This window comes from Myotis lucifugus, unplaced genomic scaffold (assembly GCF_000147115.1).
Source record: "Myotis lucifugus unplaced genomic scaffold, Myoluc2.0 scaffold_138, whole genome shotgun sequence".
Taxonomy (NCBI): domain Eukaryota; kingdom Metazoa; phylum Chordata; class Mammalia; order Chiroptera; family Vespertilionidae; genus Myotis; species Myotis lucifugus.
In genome coordinates, this window is record NW_005871186.1 from 735845 (window position 1) to 757420 (window position 21576).

The 21576-nt window shown below is 42.3% G+C and overlaps 1 protein-coding gene and 1 non-coding gene across 4 annotated transcripts in view; one reads left to right on the top strand and one right to left on the bottom strand.

Moving 5' to 3' along the window:
• Window positions 1–3943: 3943 nt before the first annotated feature.
• LOC111827159 lies at window positions 3944–4050 on the bottom strand. Its single transcript, XR_002830670.1, has one exon. It is a non-coding gene; the product is annotated as a U6 spliceosomal RNA (small nuclear RNA).
• A 700-nt stretch (window positions 4051–4750) lies between these two features.
• The window catches only part of CLPB (ClpB homolog, mitochondrial AAA ATPase chaperonin), a 146941-nt gene continuing 130115 nt past the window's right edge, over window positions 4751–21576 (top strand). For 2 of the 3 annotated variants that reach the window (XM_023758750.1, XM_006094486.2), the window contains exons 1-2: window positions 4751–5364; window positions 8818–8869. In XM_023758750.1, the coding sequence (XP_023614518.1) occupies window positions 4962–5364; window positions 8818–8869 (455 nt within the window). In that variant the 5' untranslated portion in view covers window positions 4751–4961. The remainder of the gene's footprint in view (window positions 5365–8817; window positions 8870–21576) is intronic. The other variant, XM_023758751.1, reaches the window with a different exon arrangement.

Sequence of the window (21576 nt, forward strand, 5' to 3'; positions counted from 1 at the left end):
CTAGACTTATCAGGGTGATCACTTAGTAAAGTATATAAATGTCTAACCACTATGTTGCACACCTGAAACGAATATAATAGTGTAGGGCAACTGTATTTAGAAAATAGATTTTTTTAAAGTAGCAGCATTATCTTAAAAATCCACAAGATGTCAGTGTTTCTATGTGAGAAAAAATAATGTGGCGATCTGAGATTAAAAGTACTCCCACTAACTGATGCCAAAAATTAACCTAAAGTGAATTTGATATAGAAATAATAGAGATTGGTTGATTTAATTGAATAGGAAATATATACACATGATACAAAATTCAAAATTGTTTACAGTGAAAAGAAAAACTTTCCCTCCCTCCCTACTTCTTTCCCTCATCTCTCAGTCCCATTTCATTCCCCCTTCCCCCAGGACAGCTATTTTTATTATCTTTCCAGAGATATCCTAAATATATATGACCACAAAAATATAAATATGTATATGTTTTCAAATAATACCAGTGATTATATACAATACATGTGTTCTGTGCCTTGATAGTTTTTCTACCTGATATGCCTCAGAGTGACCCCTTCTGTGGCCTGTTTGTTCATTCTCTTAACAGAGGCTTTTGAGGAGCAAAAGTCCTTCAATTTGATGAAGTACAATTTGTCTTTTTTTTTTTTAAGTGGGCCTTACTCGAAGTCACAAAGATTTTTCTCTATATTTTCTTCTAGAATTTTAGGTTTTATATTTAGGTCTATAATCCATTTTGAAGTCATTTTTTTGTATATGGTGCAAGGTATGGATCATTACCATTTTAATTTGCACATTTGTTATTATAGATGTTGTTGAGCATATTTTCATATGTTTAAATATAATTTGTGTTGTGCTTGTTTGTTTGTTGTTTTCTTGTGAGCTCCTTGATCAAGTCCTTTGCTGGGGGCTGCTAAGTTTGGACGTGCAGTTTGTGAAAGTGGAAACTGAAACCTGGCCGCACACTGCTCACCTGGCCACAGATACTGCATGGGGGCCCCTTTTTCTAATTCACCCCCTGGGAGCCCCATTCTTTACTGTGCACAGAGGTGTTGCCTTTGTCCATTTATCTTCTGTATTCTAGGTCTTTTTCATATTTTATAGGAGTGCCCTTCACCACTGTGATGCAAATATATTTTTTCTTAGTCTATTGTATTCTTCACTGTTTATGACATTTTCCCATCAGAATTGTTTTTTGTAGAGTCAAATATACCAATCTTTTCTATTGCGGGTTCCGAGTTTTGTGTCATGCCTAGAAAGTTTCCCTACTCCAGTTATTTTTTAAAATTACTTTATGTTTTATTCTAGCATTTTTCTGCCTCCCCCCCCACATTTAAATCTTCTGATTTAGTATGAATTTATTTTGGTGAAAGGCGTAAGATATAAATCCAATTTAAATTTTTTCCCAATTTGCCAACCAGCCGTCCCAACACTGTTTACTAACTAATTCATCTTACCACCACTTACCTAAAATGGCAGGTTTATCATAAATACAATTCTTATTCTTAATGTAAAAAGTAGCTATGTTGCTCTGCCCAGAGGCCACATGCTACCCTCTGATTCTATGGGAAAGACACAGATGACAAGAAAAGAAGGTGATAAGAGATTTTTTTAGCAAAATATTTTCCGAGCATGGTTTGGATTAGAGTCCAAGATTTCTACATTTGCAATATAATACAAAAAAAATCTGTTGCAATAGCAATAACCTTGATCATCAGGAAAATATTAAATTAGATTCACTATTTTCTATTTGTTATGCAGGAAAGTGTGTAATGTTTTTGAGAAAAAATGATGCAGAATATTTTTCACACATACCCCAACACACATACACACACACACATGTTTCCTTCCTCAGGAAAGCAAACTCTGTAATGGGCTCTGAGTCAGACAAAACTGTGAATACTAACAGTATCTAACTCAAGGGTTAATGTAAGGATTAAGCGAGCTTGTTCAAAAAAGGTGCCTGCCTCAGAATAAACAGTCAATATTCAGTAGCTACTAACTTCTGTTTGTGTAAAGTGCTTGGATGAGTTTATACTGATACCCTTAATTCTAATCCAATACCACAAGGTTCATTTAGCATTCTCTCTTTCCTTATTTATAACTTCTTCCTCCAAAAAAGGAAAACCCAGCTCTCATTATCTATGATTTACTTATTTGTTTAAAAGTGTGTGTTGTTTGTTTTTCAGGGAAGTGTTTTCTTCAGAAGCCTACAGAATGATCTCTGACTCTACTCCAGAGGTGGGTAACCACAGAAACTGCCTTCATTGATCCTTCACTCTCTGCCTTCTCCTAAACCCCACTCCAGTATCCCCTAGTCTCCTCATTATAAACTAAGTGAAGCTGGAGTTCTCTGTCCCCCAACCCAAGTGCTAGAAGCTCAGGGCCAAGGTAGGGTAACTGAAACTTGATATAAATTCCTGCTTCCTGTGTAGACCAAAAGGAAGTCACCCTGAGTTGAAGATCTTTTACAATGTTAGCAATGTGATCTAGGGGTTTTTGAATTGGTTATTGAAGATCTAGAATCCACTCTGAGTCCTGGCTGATTCTAATAGTTATTCCCATACTTCCCACTCAGCCAGACACGGTCATTTAACCTCTCAGTATTCCCTACCAAATGCTGATAGTGATTTAACCCTGCCTTGCACCCTTTATGGATGTTATTTGTGAAAATCAAATGAGAGGATCAATGGGTCTGTACTTTGAAAATTATGCGGTACTAAGTAAACTGAAGGACCCCTGGAATGTGTCTTCAGCACATTATTACTGGTGACTTTTACCTAAATACTCAGATGTACTATCTTGACTCACCTGGTAGTGGTAGCTCAGAGACCACTCTTCCTGCTCTGACCAACCCTAAATTGGAAGGCAGAAGTATTCTAAGAATACAGGGAAAGTGAGGCTGGTATAGTGAATAGAGTGGCTAACAAGACAGGATATCTTGGGAATCTCTTAAAATAGGGAGGTCAAAATGTTTGGCTATTAAATAATTTTAAAATATGTATTCATTTATTCAACAGCTATTTGCTGAGTGTCTTACAAAGGGATGAAGAAATGAGAAACTCCATCCCTGTCCTCAAGAAGTTTAGAGTAAGGGCCCTGGTCAGTATTTCTCAGTGGTTGGAGTGTCAGCCCGAGTTCGGAAGGGAGGAGGGTTATGTTCCCCATCAAAGGTCAAAGGCACATATCTGGCTTTTGGGTTTGATCCCCAGCCCTGGTAAGGGCACATGCCAGAGGCAACCAATCTGTGTGTTCTCTTTCACGTTGATCTCTCTCTCTCTCTCTCTCTCTCTCTCTCTCTCACCCCTCCCTTCCACTCTCTCTAACAATCCATGGAAAAAATATCCTTGGGTCAGTATTAACAAAACAAAACAAAAACAAAACAAAAGTTTAGAGTAGGGAATCCAGTGCACCCCTAGAGTAGATAGTATGATAGTCACAATTTCTTGAAGACCTACTGTGAGCAAGGGATGGTGGTGGTCTACCTATTATCTCATTTAACATAGGTCTAACATGTTTTCTCATTTAATACATGCAACTGTCTTGAAGGTAGGTATTATCTTTGATAATAATGAAGAAATCAACAATCAGAGAGGTAAAGAAATTTGTCCAAAGTCACACATGTAGTAAATGCAAGAGTCAAAATTGAAATCCAGGGCTGCCTGTACTCTAAATCTCATATCCATCCCCCCACGATAATAAGGTAAGAGTAATCCATTCACTGACGGAATATTTATTGAGAACCTTTTTGTTCCAGCCATTGTTCTGGATGGAGTGATATGAATGAAAAAACAAAGTCCCTATATCATGGATAAAGACAATAGAACAAATACATAGTATTTATTACATTAGCTGGTAAATGCTGTGGGAAAAAATTAGGCAGGATAAGGATAGGGAGAGGGGGGTTGCTATTATATTTTATTATATTTTTAATTAATTAATTTAAAATATGGAACGCTTCACGAATTTGTGTGTCATCCTTGCATAGGAGCCATGCTAATCTTCTCTGTATCGTTCCAATTTTAGTATATGTGCTGCCCAAGCGAGCACAGAGATTGCTCTTTTAAATAAAATCCTCAGGGAAGGCTCTGATAATATGAGGTTTGAGTGGAGATCCACAGGAAGTGCCCGAGTAAGAGAAAAGACTGGCAAGAAGAGCTTCCGCCTTTGCCTGCCTGAGAGTTCAGGCTGAAAAAAGAGGGCCAGGATGCATAGGAGGTGTTTATGGAGAGGACTGGGCTCAGACTCAGAAGACTTGAGCTTTATTTAATTTATTGACAAATTATTTCACTTTCGAGCCTAAATCCCCTTCCCTGTAGGTGGAAATAATCCTTGCCCCAGCTTCGGGCACGCAGCTGCCAAAAGGATAAAATGTGATAGCCATGTGAAAGCCCGTTAACAAATAACACAAGTGAGAAAGCAAGACTAGGTGCCAACTTTTCAACCGAAAGGAAGTCTGTGTAGGAATATACTAACAGGAATTCCTAGTACAAGTGGACCCATCACCCTAGACATCTTTTTGAAAAGCTATCTCAAAAATAGACTAAAATAAATAAGCATACGTTTCATAATAAGTCTCTGCAGAAGATCCCTGCTTAAGTTACACTACTCAGAAGTTGAATTGTGTGTTTGAACTATACTCTGGGATTCGCATCTTAATCCCACGCCCCCACCTAGGTATTAGCTTTTTTTACCACGCCCCCTGCCAGAACTCCATTTCCCAGCATGCCCCGGGCTCCTGTAAATCGGCAGTCATTGTGACGCAAGTGCCACAGCTTTCTGGGAATTGTAGTTTATTCGTCCTCCAGTTGCGGAAAGCTCTAGAGCTGTGGACTACCACTCCCGTGAGGTAGTGCGGAATTCCACCCTGTTCGCGGCGTCTTCGAACGCGCCGCGGCAGCCATGTTGGACGTGGCCAGCACAGGGGCCGGCACCAGGGGGTTATCCAAGCAGCTGTCACGATGCTGGGGGCCCTGGTGTTGAGGAGAACAGCGTTGGCGCCGCGGCTCCTCCTCCATCTGCTTAGGTCTCCATCACTCGGGAGCCACCGAGGTCCCTCCAGCCGGAGTGTGACCACCGGGGGCTGCGAGGAGCCGCAGTGGCTAAGGGCGGCCATCGGGGGGCGTCCTGGAACATCGCTGGCCTCGCTCACCCGAAGAGGGGCAGCCACCGGGGGGCGCCACGGAAGTCGCACGGAGACCCAGTGCCTCGCAGCCGCCACATGGGGACGCCTTCCTGGCCCCGAAGACACATTCCCCGGACAGAACTGCTGGAATGGGGTCCCCACCAGAGGCACACTGGGCATGTGGGCCCTGGCCACGGCGCTGGTGGTTCACTGTTACAGCAAGAGCCCGTCCAACAAGGGTGATTATCGGGACAATCTGGGGTTCAGGAAGGGAGAGGCGGGAGGAGTGTCTTGACTGTCTTTGGAGGGTGGGAGTTGCTTATAGCTTTAGAGCAGCAGAGACAGTCCTGGAGGGACCCAGACATTGTCACGGGGGTAGAGTTTGCACTGGGAGAGCTCGGTGCCTCCGAGTTGCATCACTTCCAGCGTAGTGCCGCCTCCCTTCTTTGGGCATCACCTTGTCCATCTGTATAAAGGGAGCATCGGACTAAACCTCTAAAATTAGAGCGTGGTCATTTAATTCTCGAATATTCTGCCTGATCCAATTCCTCTTTTAAGAGGTCTCGGGGAAACTGCGGTGTGTTTTGAGGACAACCGCTAAATGGTGTAGAGAGGTTTACCCCCTCAGATGGCCTAAGAAGGGAAAAAGACTTGGTTGCAATGCCAGCTTTGCCACCGCTCATCGCTTGCACCTCTCTGGCTTCAGTTTCCCCACTTATACAGTGAAGGGTTATTTCTCAGTACTTTTACAGTGCTGTTATTTTCTCTTTCTTGGCGTCCAGCAGCCTGGGTCTGTCCATCAGACTCCCAGCGTTTTGCTATGCCTGGTCTCAGGCATGAAGAGAGCTTGCCATGTGGGCCAGTTGGCAGGAGAAGGAAGACTAGGAAGTTGGCTCTGTAGGGACCCAAAGCAACCATGGGGGCTGGCTGATTCCGGTTGGCATCTCACCTGGGTGCATGGAGCTAAGCAGGTACTGGGAGAGCAGGCAGAGAGCCAGACATGAGTCCAACCACTCAGGGTCTCAATTGTTCCTCAGCGGGGGGAGCCTGAGGCATGGTGTTCATGGATGACATGCATTCCCAGCTCTGAGACTGGAGTAAGGGGGGCTGCCCTGACATCTGTTTACTCAGCAGCTGTAAAGGCAAGGCCTTGGACTGGGAGTAAGGACAGCTGGGGCCTTGTTTGGTTCTCCCTCTGACTCCCATTGTGACTTTGGACTCTTGCTCCTCCTCACTGGTCCTCTGTTTCTTCATCCTACAGTATGAGGATGTTGACGTAGAGCTCTAAGGGCTCTTCTAGCGGAGGCATGCTATGATTCTGTCACTTTCAGCAATTTTTTGTATACTCTCAGTGTATCTAGTTTTGGGCACAAAGTTAGTTAAGGAGACATTGCAGGTAGTTAGGCTTGTCGGTCTGGTGAGTGGTCTGACTATGTGTAGTTGGGGGATCAGAGGACCAACAGAGTCAGGAAAGCTTTCCTGGAAGATTGGAGATCCCTGGAGGATGGGGAATTTGAATTTGCATTCTGACAGCTGAGACAACAGATGAAAATGTCTCACTGTGACCTCCATGAGGTTTTTTCAGGTTGATACCAGCTCCTTTCTTTAATACCTTCACATTGTCCACCATAGTGTTGGAACTGAGTAGGTACTCAGTAAGTGTGTCTTGAGTTGGATTGTATTCCATGCAGAGGCTTCAGGGAACAAGGATGTGGGAGTCACACATTAGCATGGTGTGTGACAGAGTGGCCAGCCTGGTTGGAGAACAGGGGGTCTTTGGGGTGAAGTGAGAGCAGATGGAGTGGGGCCTGCATGTCATGCAGGATGGTTTGGAATGTCTCCTTAGGCCTTGGAGAGCCATGAGCTCAGGGAATGTCCCGAGGCCAGTATGTTTAGAAGTATTAGGGGGAGGTGTCCCAAGTCTTGCCTTTTAGAAGTGCTTGGGGGCTCTAGACTGGACTTTGTGGCATGTGAACCCCAGCAAGGAGACCAGAGTCCACTTACCAAAAGAGATAATGACTAAAACCATGATCATTTCCAACCATCTGACTTGCTGGCTACCCTGTCCCCTGACTTGGAGTTGTAAACTCAGGCCCTTAGTGCAGTGTGATAGAAACTGTACCCTGTAGGAGCCAGGAGGCCTGGGTTCTAATCTCGGCTCATTCTTCTTTTCCTCTGTGACTTTGCAAAATCCAATTCTTCCTGCAGAGAGAGGGAAGAGAAAATATAGCCATCTCTGAAGAAGGCTTGTTTCCCTTCCAGCTGGGGGCTGTCTGGGCATGTGCTTAGGGAAGATAACCAGGAAAGACCTGGCCCTGTAGTCTGTGGTTGGTGGGTGGAGGCGCTAATGTCTGAACCACAGAACTGGTTTACACGTGCTCGTTCAGGTGGCTCTATTATCTCTGTTGTACAGATAAGGAAACTGAGGCTCAGGAGGTTAGCTGAGTTGGCCAAGTGGTACAACAAGTAAATGGCAGAGGTGTGGTGGGAGCACGTGTCTGTGTATCTCCAGATCCCGTTTTCTACGCTGCTCCAATGCCTCTTCCTGTCGCAGTGGGTCAGTCTCTTGGCTGGACTGAGAACTCTCTGAGGCAGGACTGGGCATGAGTTCGTCCAGTGTTCAGTAATGGATCTCAGAACCATGCTGGGCACAGAGGACTCCCCAGGCACTTGGTATTTGAAAAAAAAGAAAGTGCTTCTGTTGTCTTTTGAGATTTGTTTCCAGTCAGACAGTTTTTCTTTGTGGCCACAAGGTGGTGCCAGCAGCCTGCAGGCTGCCCAGGGGAGGCCAGCTTAGCTTTTCTGCCAGGTAATTCCTAAAGATCTGAACCCTGTGCTTTGGGTCTCGCTTTGGTGGGCTTGGCACTGGGGAGTTTGCAGATTTTCCAACCATCATTTCATTTTCTCAGCATCCTGTGAGGCTGGCAGGGCAAGGGTTTTATTGCCTCTGCTTTACAGTCAGGGAAGCTGGGGTCGAGAGGGAAAGGGGCTGCCACAGCACATGGTGAGTAGGGGCAGAGTGTGTAGGAGCCAGGTTTCCCGACTCCTGGTTGGCGCTCTCTCTGCTCTCAGAAGGGCCCACACCCCTTCCTGCTCCTCCCCATCCTGACCCTCCCTCTGGATGTGTGACCTAGGACATCAAGATTCAAAACTAGGCTAAGAAATGAGTTAGAGAGAAAGTGGGCAAGGTAGGGGAATGACTAATAATGATAATCATGTAAAACCGAGAGCTTGATAGCTACTAGTAGAGGGGAGTGAAGGAATTCACACAGTGAGCATTTATCATTCATTGGCAACACTTGTGCTAGCCCTGAACTGGGATCACCTGTGTGATGAGAGGAGTTAAGAGTTTGGCTCTATAATAGATGTGGAAGACAAGTTGTTAACATGTGGGCATGGGATGATTAGCCTTCTCTTTACCTACAGGCATACCTTGTTTTATTGCACTCACTTTATTGTGCTTCAGATAAGTGTTCATTACAAAAAAAGAGTACGGCTCACTTTATTGCGATGTGTGCTTTATTGCTGTGGTCTAGAACGGAACTCATAATCTTTCTGAGGTATGCCTCTATCTTGGCATCATTTCTCTTGTTAAAGCCCATGTTTCTGAAGTGCTTCTACTTTCACTGTTTTACTGGGCCCTCTAAGCTGCCTGGATGAGTAGGTCTGACCAGTGCCCTGTCTCTCTACAGATGCAGCCCTGATGGAAGCTGCTCGAGCCAACAATGTTCAAGAAGTCAGCAGGTGAGTGGCAAACCCCAGGCCTGTTCTCCCCCACAGAAGATGGCTGCCTTGGAGGAAATCTCACACTAAGCTGGGAATTAAATTCTTTAGTCACAGAGTCACTTGGGCTTCCTTCTGGAGCTCTGTGTTTCCTTTCTTCTGACCCCAAACGCTCCTGAATCCTTCTACTATTTTGTTCTTCACAGGGCATGTTTGGAGTCCCCTTTGCATCCTATGGGTTCCTCACTGAATCTTCTAATTTGTTCTTGTTTCTTTGTAGAACTGGCCAGGTGTTAGTGCTTGTTGCCTGAATGGGTGCAGGTGGGCACCCATGGGGAGGCTTGGGGATTTGGGAAGAAGCTGGAAGATACCTTTCTGACAGGTTTTCTGGGGCTAGAAAGGCCTGGGTGCACATGATGGGCCTCTGCTCATGGGCTGATTGCATTTCTCCAGTCTCCCTGCTCAGCTGGGCCCCTTATGACCACTGGCCTGTTAGATCTGAGGCTTGTTCTTGGGCAGGGGCAGGACTCAACTCAGAGATCAGCCTGGTGCCAGGAGCAGGGCAGAGTCTGTGTCCAGGATGGATGCTCAGATTGGGCCAGCATAGAGCATCAGTATGAGACTAGGGGGCAAGGGTTTTATTCTTGATGAAACTAGTGGCACTCACTGGGCCTAATCTTGGCCTTTTTTTCCCCCCCTTTGCATAGAATTAGATGGCCATAGGACACTCCCCCTTCCATACTCCTAAGTCCACATTTTAGACAGGAAGTCTGGTGTTTGGGGTGGCTAGCTGTGCACCCAGTTCCACATACCCTCATGTCCTTCCCCACTCCAGCTGCCTGAACATACGAGAAAGTGTTGAAAGGCAGCTACAGCCCCCACCAAGACTTACTGCTTTGATTCCCTTTCATTTTATCTGCAGCATTATTGATTCTCAAGGGTGCTTTTGAGTATTAATGTTCAAGGCTTAGTTTTTAATAAACCACTTTTGGAAGTATGAGCTGGGAGTTGTTTCGTAGCTTAATAAATATGATAGAGCAATAGTTTAATAAACATGCAATGATGCATCTTAAAAACGGAGCACAGATGTCAGCTTGTTGTTATAAGAGCCATTCATAACTGCAGGCTGTGCGTGGCATCTTCATTCCCCCAGAAACAGATGAGCCTCGCTTCCTTCTACTGCAGTACCAGGGAGGGGGTGGGGGTGAGACTGGCCAAGCCCCCTCCTCTCAGGCTTGTGCTGACCCTGGAATCACCTGTTGGTAACTGCTAAGGGCTGCCAGGCTTCTGCTTTGCTCTGGCAACCCACTGTAGACAGCGCGATAGCAGAGCAGCTGTGCTGTGACTCCACCTTTCTTCCATCAGCCAGGCAGGCTGAGTTTGCCCTATCCCATTGAGCCCCCATGTGTTGATTATTTTAGCTCTTTCGACATTTTTCTAAAACAATTAATCACCTGCCCAAAGAAAAGAAAAAGTGATGGGATTTATGGTGCATGTGTGATTCAGCAACATTCATTCTTGTCTTTGTGGATTTGGCCTGTAGGGACCTTTCATGTGTGTCTCCAGTCTCTAGCCTGCTTTTCCCCTGCCTCCTCTTGCCCATCTCTCTTGGTTGTGATGACTCAGAATCTTTCTTCACCATTTGTGTGGAACCCTGCCCTTCAGCATGACAGTCTCCCTCTCGCTCTCCCCCCTCCTTCCAGAAGCAAAGAGCAGGGGACAAACTGAGCAAAGGCAGGGGAAGAAGATGCTGGCTGGCTGCTGGGCCTGGTGTCATGCTGCTGCTGCTAAGGTGGTGTTTGGGCAGAGTTGCAGGGTCGGGAAAGAGGGAGATGATTTGAGAGAAGCTGGAATGTACAAGCTCTGGAATGCCCAGGAAGGAGTTTCGAATTTTTATCTTATGATCACTGGGGAGACATGGGAAGTTTTGAGCAGGGAAATTGCCCAGTTAGGGTCATTCAGAAGGGTGAATGAATTGGGCAAGGGCTAAAAGCAGATCTGTTAAAAGGCTGTTTTAGTAAGATAAATTCAAGGTGATGAAGGCCTGAATTAGGACATTCTTCTCCTTCTCACCCCAGGCAGTTCCTGCATATGAATGAATGAGTGCACCAGGGGTCCTCAAACTTTTTAAACAGGGGGCCAGTTCACTGTCCCTCAGACCGTTGGAGGGCCGGACTATAGTTTTAAAAAAAACTATGAACAAATTCCTATGCACACTGCACATATCTTATTTTGAAGTAAAAAAACAAAACGGGAACAAATACAATATTTGTATTTGCGTGTGGCCCGTGGGCCGTAGTTTGAGGACCCCTGGAGTGGACCTTTGCTAGGCACTAGAGATGGGTATGTGTGTGACCCTGGCCCTGGTTTCAAGGAAACAGACATGTAACCTACCAATTACAGTTATTCCTGCTAATAGAGCTAAGCCTAGAGGTGAGGGTGAGAGTCAGATCATCCTTGCTGGAAGGAAACTTTCTTGAATTCTTACAGCAGGTCTTTATTCAACTTTTCTATGACCTAGACTTTGCATAGGTGCTTCACACTACTCTTAATTTCTTCCTCTGCCTGTCCTAGCCTTAGCTTTGCCCAACAGACCTGCCTATAGCAGGATAGAGTCATTCTCAATTAAAAACCAAAAACTTACACAGTTTATGCATGGTTGGGTCACCATGTGTATGATCAGTGTGGTCAGTGATACAGTATTTGGAATAAAACTCAGATCTGGTGAACAATATTGCCCTCTACCCTTCTTTCCCCTTGACCTCTCTGTGGCTCTGTGCTGTGTGTTTCTGCCTTGATGTTCCCTTACCATCCCCAGACCCAGAGCCTTGGGAGAGCTCTGGATAATGAAGGGCAATAGCCCGAGGCTCTTCTGCTCAGGGGGGAGGTGCTTCATTCTCTTCTTAAGGGCATTCGAGAAGCTATAGATCTTGGACCCTCGGCCCTCTACTTTCTGTTCCTCGTCCTCTGCTTAAATCTAGCCTTCTAGGTTCAGCTCAAGTGCTGAGTTCCTTGTGAGACCTTCCTTGACTCCTCTCAGCTGGGTATGATCACCGCTTCCTTTGCCCCACACCACCTGGGCTGGGAGAAAATGAGTGTCATCTAGGAAAGGATGTGCCAGCGTGTAGGAGAGAATCCTTTTCTAAAAGCGAAGTTGGAGGTTAGGTGAGAGAAGTAGGGCTGAATGTCAGGACTGAGGCACTCAGTCCACAAACAGGAAAACCAGCGAGGTTCACATGCTGACTTAATTAGGAACAGGTCAGGAATCCTCATAGAGTTTGAGATGATCAAGCCAAGAGCTCTGGATAGATGCCCTGACCTGCAGGTACTATTGACCTGCTTTATGTGGAGCTAGGTAAATGTGTGTGGTTTGGGCTTGCCTGGCTAACGGGACAGGGCAGTATCTGCCACTTGCCACACTCTGTTCTTTATATTAATAAGTTTGTAAGCCAGCCTTCACCTTAAGCCACTGTATTGTGTGCCTCCCCATGGCAGGGACAGTTAGTTCCTGTATTCTCTAACACAGCAGAACTCAGGGAAAGTTGCTTTTTACTGACTTTTCTGAAACAGGCAGCCCAGAGTCTAATTTCCATACTCCCATTGGCTATATCAGAGGGAGGTTGGATCCCTTCCTCTTCCCTTCTTCTCTCTTCCTTTCTTCCTTCTCCAGGGGCACTTAAACCTTGTGTATTCAGCTCTTCAGAAGTGAAAACCGGTCCTGGATCCTGTTTCACCTGTCAGCAGCATGAGCAGGTGGCCTGTTCCTGGGCTCAGCCTAAACCTGAGCCTGGCTTCTAGACTTAGGAACTATTCACCCGAAACCAGGGCACAGGGTAGACTGAAGGCACATCTGTCCAGGCTCAGGCTGAGCCATGTGAGGAGCTATCAGGGCTGGGAGAAGTGAGGCCTCCTGTTCTTCCTCTTCTAAAGGAGATCACATTTCTTTCAGAACAAACTTGGGTGAAAGACAACACTCCTACCCATTTCCCTTCTCCCGGCAGGGAGCTGGGCCTCTGCTGAGTCCTTAACTCGGGTGTTTGTCAGTCTCAAAATTTTCATTTTATTTACTTATTTATTTAAATATATATATATATATATATATATATATATATGTATTTTATTATTGATAGTATTACAGATGTCTCCCCTTTCCTCCCATTTACCCCCTCCTGAGCCCAAATATTTTCTAATGAAGAAGCCTGATGGTATAAAACCTGGACTTCAGACTGCCTGCCCTTTCTCTCCAGGATTTATTTGTTCATTTGACAAAATTTACTGAGCACTGGCCATGCTGGGTCATATGCTTGACACGCGACAACTGACCAGCCATGATTCCTGTCCTTGAAGAAGGAGACTAGGGAAGACTATAACAACATAGTATAGTCAGTGCTGAGAGACAGGAGGCCAAAACATGCCCCTGACCAATCTCGGGGACCAGAGAAAGCGTCCTAGAGGAAATGGCACCTAATTAGAGTCTTAAAATATCAGTTGGGCTTAACAAATAGAAAAGGGAATGCATTCCAGGCAAAGGGGTCAGCATGAGTGGTATCATCAAGGTAAGAAACAGCCTAGGAGGTTGTGTGATTGAGAGGGGGAAATCACATACTGTTGCTGGATCACATTCTAGCCTAGGAGGGACTGGGGATAGGTAGGGACCTGGTCCTGGAGGGCATTGTCCATTTGTCCCACAGTTGCTCATCTGTCTAGCCTGCCTCTGTGCCTAGCCCTAAATTGAATTTGTGTCGATGGCAATAAAATGAGGAAGGAGAAGCAATCCCTGCCCTGGAGGAGCTCACTAACCCCCTTCCTAGGTGAGGAGGGAGCATCTGAGTAAAAAATTGAGAACCAGTAATACAAGGCACACATTGCCTAACTTCTGTGAGCCTAAATAATTAAATAACATGGAAGATGATAATGCCTATAATGCATAGAACTGTAGAGTGTTTATTATTAATAATAAAATTATTTCAACCAATATTTATGAGTGCTTATTAGGAGCTAGACATTAGGCTGAGTGCTGGAGATATAGTAGTGAACAAGATTGGTTCAGTCCCTGCCCTCTTGTACTTACAGTCTAACTGAGAGCTAGATGACTGATTATGCAATTATAATATGTATCTCAAAATTAGTACAATTTGTTTTTTCAATAAGTGGTGCTGGAACAACTGGATATCAATGTACAAAAAAATGCAATTGGAGCCCTACCTCACCCATACACAAAAGTTAACTCAAAATGGATCATAGACCTAAATGTAAGAGCTAAGAGTATAAAATGCTTAGAAGAAAACATAGGAATAGATAAGTTGGACTTTATTCAAATTAAAAACTTCTGTGTTCAAAGGATACCTTCAAGAAAATGAAGACTGTTCTATAGAATGGGAGACAATATTTGCAAATCATATATCTGATAAGAGATTTGTATCCAGAATATATAAAAAATTCAATAATAAAAAAGATAATCCAATTTAAAAATGGACAAAGGATCTGATTAGACATTTCTCCAAAGAAGATATTCAAATGACAAATAAGCATGTGAAAAGATGTTCAACATCATTAGTCATTAGGGAAATGCTAATTAAAACCACTTCATGCCTGTTTATGATGGTTATAATCAGAAAGACAGGTAATAGCAAGTGTATGAGGATGTGGAGAAATTGGAACCCTCATACATTGCTGGTGGGGGTGTGAAATGGTATTGACTGCTTCAGAATTCAGTTGGTGTTTCCCCAAAATGTTAAACATAGAGTTACCTTATGATACAACAAGTCTGCTTCTAGTATACCAGTATATACCAGTACTTGTACATTAATGTTCATAGCAGCATTGTTTTTTAGCTGTATTATTCATACCTAGAGGCCCAATGCATGAAATTCGTGCATGGGTAGGGTCCCTAGGCCTGGCCGGTGATCAGGGCCGATCTGTGGGGCGACTGGCAGGGCGATTGCCGGGGGCGGGGGGCGGGGACTGCTGGCACCTGCCTTGGCCAGCCTGGGGCCTGTGGGCTAGGGGCAGCTCCTGCATTGAGCGTCTGCTTCCTGGTGGTCAGTGTGCGTCATAGCGACCGGTCGTTCCAGCGGTCGTTCTGCTGTTCGGTCAATTTGCATATTAGGCTTTTATTATATAGGATAGCCCAAAGAGAGAAATAATTCCAAAGTCCATTAACTAATGAATAGATAAATAAAAAACATGATATAGCTATTCAGTGGAGTATTACTCATCAATGCTAAGGAATAAAGCACTGATATATGCTACAATATGACTGAACTTTAAAAGCATTACACTAAGTGAAAGAAGCCAGGCACAAAAGACCACATATTATATTATTCAATTTATATAAAATACCCAGATAGACAATCCATAGAGACACAAAATAGGTTAGTGATTGAAGGGACTGGAGAGGTTGTGTTTGGGAGGGACCATACCACACTGGTTCTATAAGCTATGTTAATGATATTTATTTTTATTTTTACTAACAGCAGTGGGTAACCATTGAAGAATTTTAAGCTGGTGTGTGTGTGTGTGAAAGAGAGAGAGAGAGAGAGAGAGAGAGAGAGAGAGAGAGGGAGAGAGAGAGAGTCATGGTGACATGATTTAGATCTGTAATTTTATTTATTTTTAATTTCATTTTTCTATTACAGTTTACATTTGATGTTATTTTGTATTCGTTTCAGAGGTACAGCATGGTGGTTAGTTAATCATACTTTACAAAGTATCCTCCACCCCACCCCCCCAATATTTCTAGTATCCACCTGGCACCATACATAGTTTATTACAATATTATTAACTATATTCCCTATGCTGTACTTTAGATCCCATGACTATTGTTACTACCAATTTGTACTTCTTAATTCCTTCACGTTTGTCACCCAGTCCCCTAAGCTCCCACTCCTCTGGCAAACATTAGTCTGTTCTCTGTATCTATGAGTCTGTTTCTGTTTTGTTTGTTCGTTTATATTGTTCTTTAGATTGCACATATAAGTGAAATCATATGGTCTTTGTCTTTCTCTGACTGACTTATCTCAGCATAATACCCGCTAGGTCCATCCATGATATCACAAATGGTAAGATTTCATTCTTTTTTAATGGCCAAGTAATATTCCATTGTATATATGTACCACAGCTTTTTAATCTACTTGTCTTTTGATGGGCACTTGGATTGCTTCCATATCTTGGCTATTGTAAATAACACTGCAATGGACATAGGGGTGTATATATTCTTTCCAGTTAATGTTTTGGGTTTCTTTGGATGTATAGCCAGATGCAGAATTGCTGGATCATAAGGCAGTTCCATTTTTAATTTTTGAGGACCTTCCAAGCTGTTTTTATAGTGGCTACACCAATCTGCATTCCCACCTACAGTGTACAAGGGTTCCCTTTTCTTTTCATCCTTGCCAACACTTGTTTGTTGATTTATTGATGATAGCCATTCTGACAGTTGTGAAGTGATATTGCATATCTTAGTGGCATTGAACATCTTTTCATATATCTATTGGTCAGCTGCATGTCTTCTTTGAAAAAATGTCTATTCAGGTCCTCTGCCCATTTTTAATTGGATTGTTTGGGGGGTTTTTTTGATGTTGAGTTGTATAAGTTCTTTATCAATTTGGATATTAACTCCTTATCAGATGTATTATTGACGAATATATTCTTCCATTCAGTGGGTTGTCTTTTCATTTTATTGATGTTTTCCTTTGCTGTGCAAAAACTTTTTAATTGGATGTACTTCCATTTGTTTATTTTTTTCTTTGCTTCCCTTGCCTAAGGAGAGATATATCAGAAAAAAATATTGTTAAGAGAAATGTCAGAGCTTTTACTGCCTATGTTTTCTTCTAGGAGTTTTATGGTTTTGAGTCTTACATTTAAGTCTTTAATCCATTTTGAGTTGATTCTTATATACAGTGTAAGATGGTGGTCTGGTTTAATTTTTGCATGTATCTGTCCAGTTTTCCCAACACCATTTGTTGAATAGACCCCATTGTATGTTCTTGCCTCCTTTGTCAAATATTAATTGACCAAATAGGCATGGGTTTATTTCTGGGCTCTCTATTCTGTTTCATTGATCTATATGTCTGTTTTTATGTCAGTACCATGGTGTTTTGATTACTATGGCCTTGTAGTATAGTTTAATATCAGGTAGCATGATACCTCCAACTTTGTTCTTTCTCAAGATTGCTTTGGCTATTTGGGGTCTTTTGTGGTTCCATATAAATTTCAGGATTATTTGTTCTAGTTCTTTGAAATACGCCATTGGTATTTTGGTAGGAATTGTGTTGAATCTATAGATTGCTTTGGGTAGTATGGACTTTTTAATTATGTTAATTCTTCCTATCCATGAGTATGGTATATAGTTCCATTTATTTGTGTCTTCTTCAATTTCTTCAGTATCTTGTAATTTCTGAGTATGGGTCACTTACCTCCTTGGTTAAACTTATTCTTAGGTGTTTTGTTTTGTTTTATGCAATTGTAAATAGGATTGTTTTCTTAGTTTCCCTTTCTGATAGTTCATTGTTGGTGTATAAAAATCAATAGATTTCCAAATACTTATTTTGTATCCTGCAACTTTACTGAATTCATCTATCAGTCCTAGTAGTTTTTTGATGTTATCTTTAGGGTTCTTTATATATAGTATCGTGTTATTTGCATATAATGACAGTTTTACTTCTTCCTTTTCAATTTGGATGCCTTTTTTTTTTCTTTGTTTTAATCCTCAGGATCCAAGGATATTTTTTCCATTGATTTTTAGAGAGTGGAAGTGGCGGGGCGGGGGGCATGTTGGAGAGAAACATCAATGTGAGAGAGACACATCCTCCCGCACACACCCCAACAAGGCTGGGGTTGAATCCACAACCTAGGTGCATGCCCTTGACCGGGAATCGAACCTGTGACCCTATGGTGCACAGGCCGACACTCTTAACCACTGAGCAACACTGGCCAGGCCTTTTTGTTTTTTTCTTTTTCTTGTCTGGTTTCTGTGGCTAGAACTTCCAATACTGTGTTGAGTAAGAGTGGTGGAAGTGGACATCCCTGTCTTGTTCCTGATCTTAAGGGAAACACTTTTAGTCTTTGCCCATTGGGTATGATGTTAACTGTGGGTTTGTCATATGTGGCCTTTATTATGTTGAAATATGTTCCCTGTATTCCCACTTTGTTGATAATTTTATCATAAATGAGTGCTAGATTTTATCAAGTGCTTTTTCTGCATCTGTGGATTTGATCATATGATTTTTCTTCATTTTGTTTATGTGGTATATGATGTTAATTGATTTGTAGATACTGTACCAACCTGCATTCCAAGAATAAATCCCACTTGATCAAGTATGATCTTTTTAATGTGTTGCTGGATTTGGTTTGCTAATATTTTACTGAGGAGTTTTGCGTTTGTGTTCAACAGGGATATTGCCTTATAATTTTCTTTGTAGTGCCTTCATTTGGTTTTGGAATTAGGATAATGCTGGCCTTGTAAAATGAGCTTGGGAGTCTTCCCTCCTCTTGAACTTTTTTGAATAGTTTGAAAAGGATTGGTGTTACTTCTTTTAATGTAGGAGCCGTCCAGTCTAGGACTTTTGTTTGTTTGGAGTTTTTTGTTTCGTAACTGCTTTGATTTCATTGGTTGTAATTGGCCTGTTCACGTTTTCTGACTCTTCCTGATTCAGTGTTGGAAGATTGTATGTTTCTAGGACTTGATCCACATCTCCCAGGTTGTTCAAATTGTTGGGATATAGTTGTTCGTAATATATTTTTTATTTTTTTATTATTATTTTTAATCCTCACCAAAGGATATTTTTTCCATTGATTTCTAGAGAGAGTGTAAGGGGGGGGGGGGAGAGAGAGAGAGAGAGAAACATCAACATGAGAGAGACACATTGATTGGTTGCCTCCTACACGAGCCCCTACAGGGGCTGGGGAACCTGCAACTGAGGTAGGTGCCCTTGACCAGGAATTGTACCTGAGACCCTTCCATTTGCGGCTGATGCTCTAACCACTAGGGTGATATTTTTAAATAATATTTTGTATTTCTGTGGTGTCAGTTTTTAACTTTCATTTCTGATTTTATTTATTTGAATCCTCTTTTTTTCTTGATAAGTGTGGTTAAAGGTTTATCAGTCTTGATTATTTTTTCACAGAATCAGCTCTTGGTTTCATTAATCTTTTGTATATTTTTAGACTATTTCTCTTTTTTAGAACTTATTGGGGTGACACTGGTTATCAAAATTATACAGGTTTCAGGTGCACAATTCTACAACATATCATCTGTACACTGTATTGTGTATTCACCACCCCCAGTAAAGTCTCTGTCCATCATCATAGACTCTATTTCTTTTCTTTCTGCTCTTATCTTTATTTCCTTCCTTCTACTCACTTTGGACTTTGTTTGTTGTTTTTTTTCTAGATTCTTTAGGTATAAGGTTAGATTGTTTATTTGAGATATTACTTGTTTCTTGAGGAAGGCCTGTAATGCTATGAATTTCCCTCTTAGGATTGCTTTTGCTTGTCCCATAGAATTTGGGTCATTGTATTTTCATTTTCATTTGTCTCAAGATATCTTTTGATTTCTTCCTTGATCTCATTGTTAACCCATTTATTACTTAGTAACATGTTATTTAACCTCCAGGTGTTGGTGTGTTTTTCAGTGTTGTTGTTTTTTATAACTGATTTCTAGTTTCCTACCATCATGGTTAGAAAAGATGCTTGATACGATTTTAATCTTCTCAAATTTATTGGGACTTGTTTTATGTCCTAACATGTGGTTTACCCTAGAAAATGTTCCAGGTGCACTTGGAAAGAATGTGTATTCTGCTGTTTTGGAGTGAAAATATCAATTTTATCTATCTGGTCTAGTGTGTCATTTAAGGCTGCTGTTTCCTTGTTGATTTTCTGTCTGGAAGTAGATCTGTAATTTTAAAAGGTCATTCTGATTGCTCCATGGAGAAGAGAATAAGACATGGTGACATGATCTAGGTCTGTAATTTTAAAATATCACTGTGGTTGCTCCATGGAGAAAATATTGATAGAGAGCTGTGGTAGATGCAGAAAGACTGGAGTAGCACAGACTGGAGAGGATGATGGCGGGTGGTGACTTGGATTAAGATGTCAGTAGCAGAAATTTAGAAAGTAAGCTAGAGAGGACTTAGTGATGGGTTAGAACAGTGTCAGGGCCTGCTACATAGTAGGTACTCAATATGAATGTTGACTGCATGAATGGCATTGGATATGATTGATTAGGGAGAAGAAGGTTTTGAGAATGAATTTCCGTTATCTGGCTTGATCAGCTTACCCAGATGCTATTGCCATTTACTGAGATGAAGATGTTGGAGGCGGACTGGGTTGGGGGAAGAATATTTTGAGTTCAGTTTTGAACATGCTGAATTTAATATGTCAGTGAGATATTCAAATGGAGATGTCAACTAGGCAGTTGAATGTATGGGTCTTTTTTACTTTTCTCGCTATACATACCATGCTGCTTCTCAAAATCTCCATCAGTTTTAGAGTTTTTGTTTTTTAAATATGTTTTTATTGATTTCAGTAAGAGAAGGGAGGGAGGGAGGGAGAGAGACAGACAGACAGACAGACAGACATCGATGAGACATCGATGAGAGAGAAACATTAGACATCGATCGCTGCCTCCTGCATACCCCCTACTGGAATCAAGCCGACAACCTCGACCAGGAATTGAACCAGTGACTTCCTGGTGGGTGGGACGACATTCAACCATCTGAGCCACACTAGCCACACTTGCTGGGCTAGAGATTGTTTTGATTTCTGGTTTGATGATTTTAGAAACTAAACGACTTCATACCAGCTCAAACATGCCTTTGGAAAAAGTCTGATTTGGTTTGTAGTTCAGGAAAGAAAAAAGAGTTGGGTTTTGTTGAGGGCTAAACACATTTATTTTAGATTTGCAATAATGGCTTGGTTTGGTACTTGTCCCCCGATGCCTCAGCTTGGGGCTTGAGGCACTTGCTGTCCATGTGCCAGGATTAAGGTGTCCTGAATGTGCTTAGCTACAGCATAGGTAAATGTTCTGCACATTGATCCAGGGATTTTATCTAATTAACAAAAACCCTGGCTGCTAAATACATTTGGCTGTCTCGGGACCTTAGAGAGGCTGTCTGTTTATCGATTGTTGTATCATTTTGGTGGAATGGGAAGATATTAATGATGGCATCAGAGCAACCAAAACATCCAGTTTTCTTAACCAGTAAATATGTAAATGTGTCCTTGTGGGTTGCAGTAGATTGAAGCAAAAGCTGTATCTTAGATCAGCCATTTTCAACCTTTGTCATCTCATGGCACACATAAAGTAATTATTAAAATTCTGCAGCACACCAAAAATATATTATATTTTTGCCTTTCTGACAAAATACAATTTTGATTCATTTACACTAGACAGCTATTGTTGTGTTGGCTATTGTCATTTTTTTATTTGACAGTCAAAGGGAAAAGAGGTCAGTGCTCCTGACTATGTAGTCAGGTATTGCTGGATTGCTCAGTTGGTTAGGGAGTTGTCCCGATATACCAAGGTTGCTGGTTCCATCTCTGGTCAGAGCACATACAAGAATCAACCAATGAATGCATAAATAAGTAGAACAACAAATCTGTGTTACTCTTCCTCTCTAAAATCAATAAATAAATTTTTTAAATGTTCTTCTTGCAGCACACCGGTTGAAAATTGCTGTCCTAGACCAAAGGTCAGGGCCTATCTGGCATCACTCTTATAATTTGGTCCT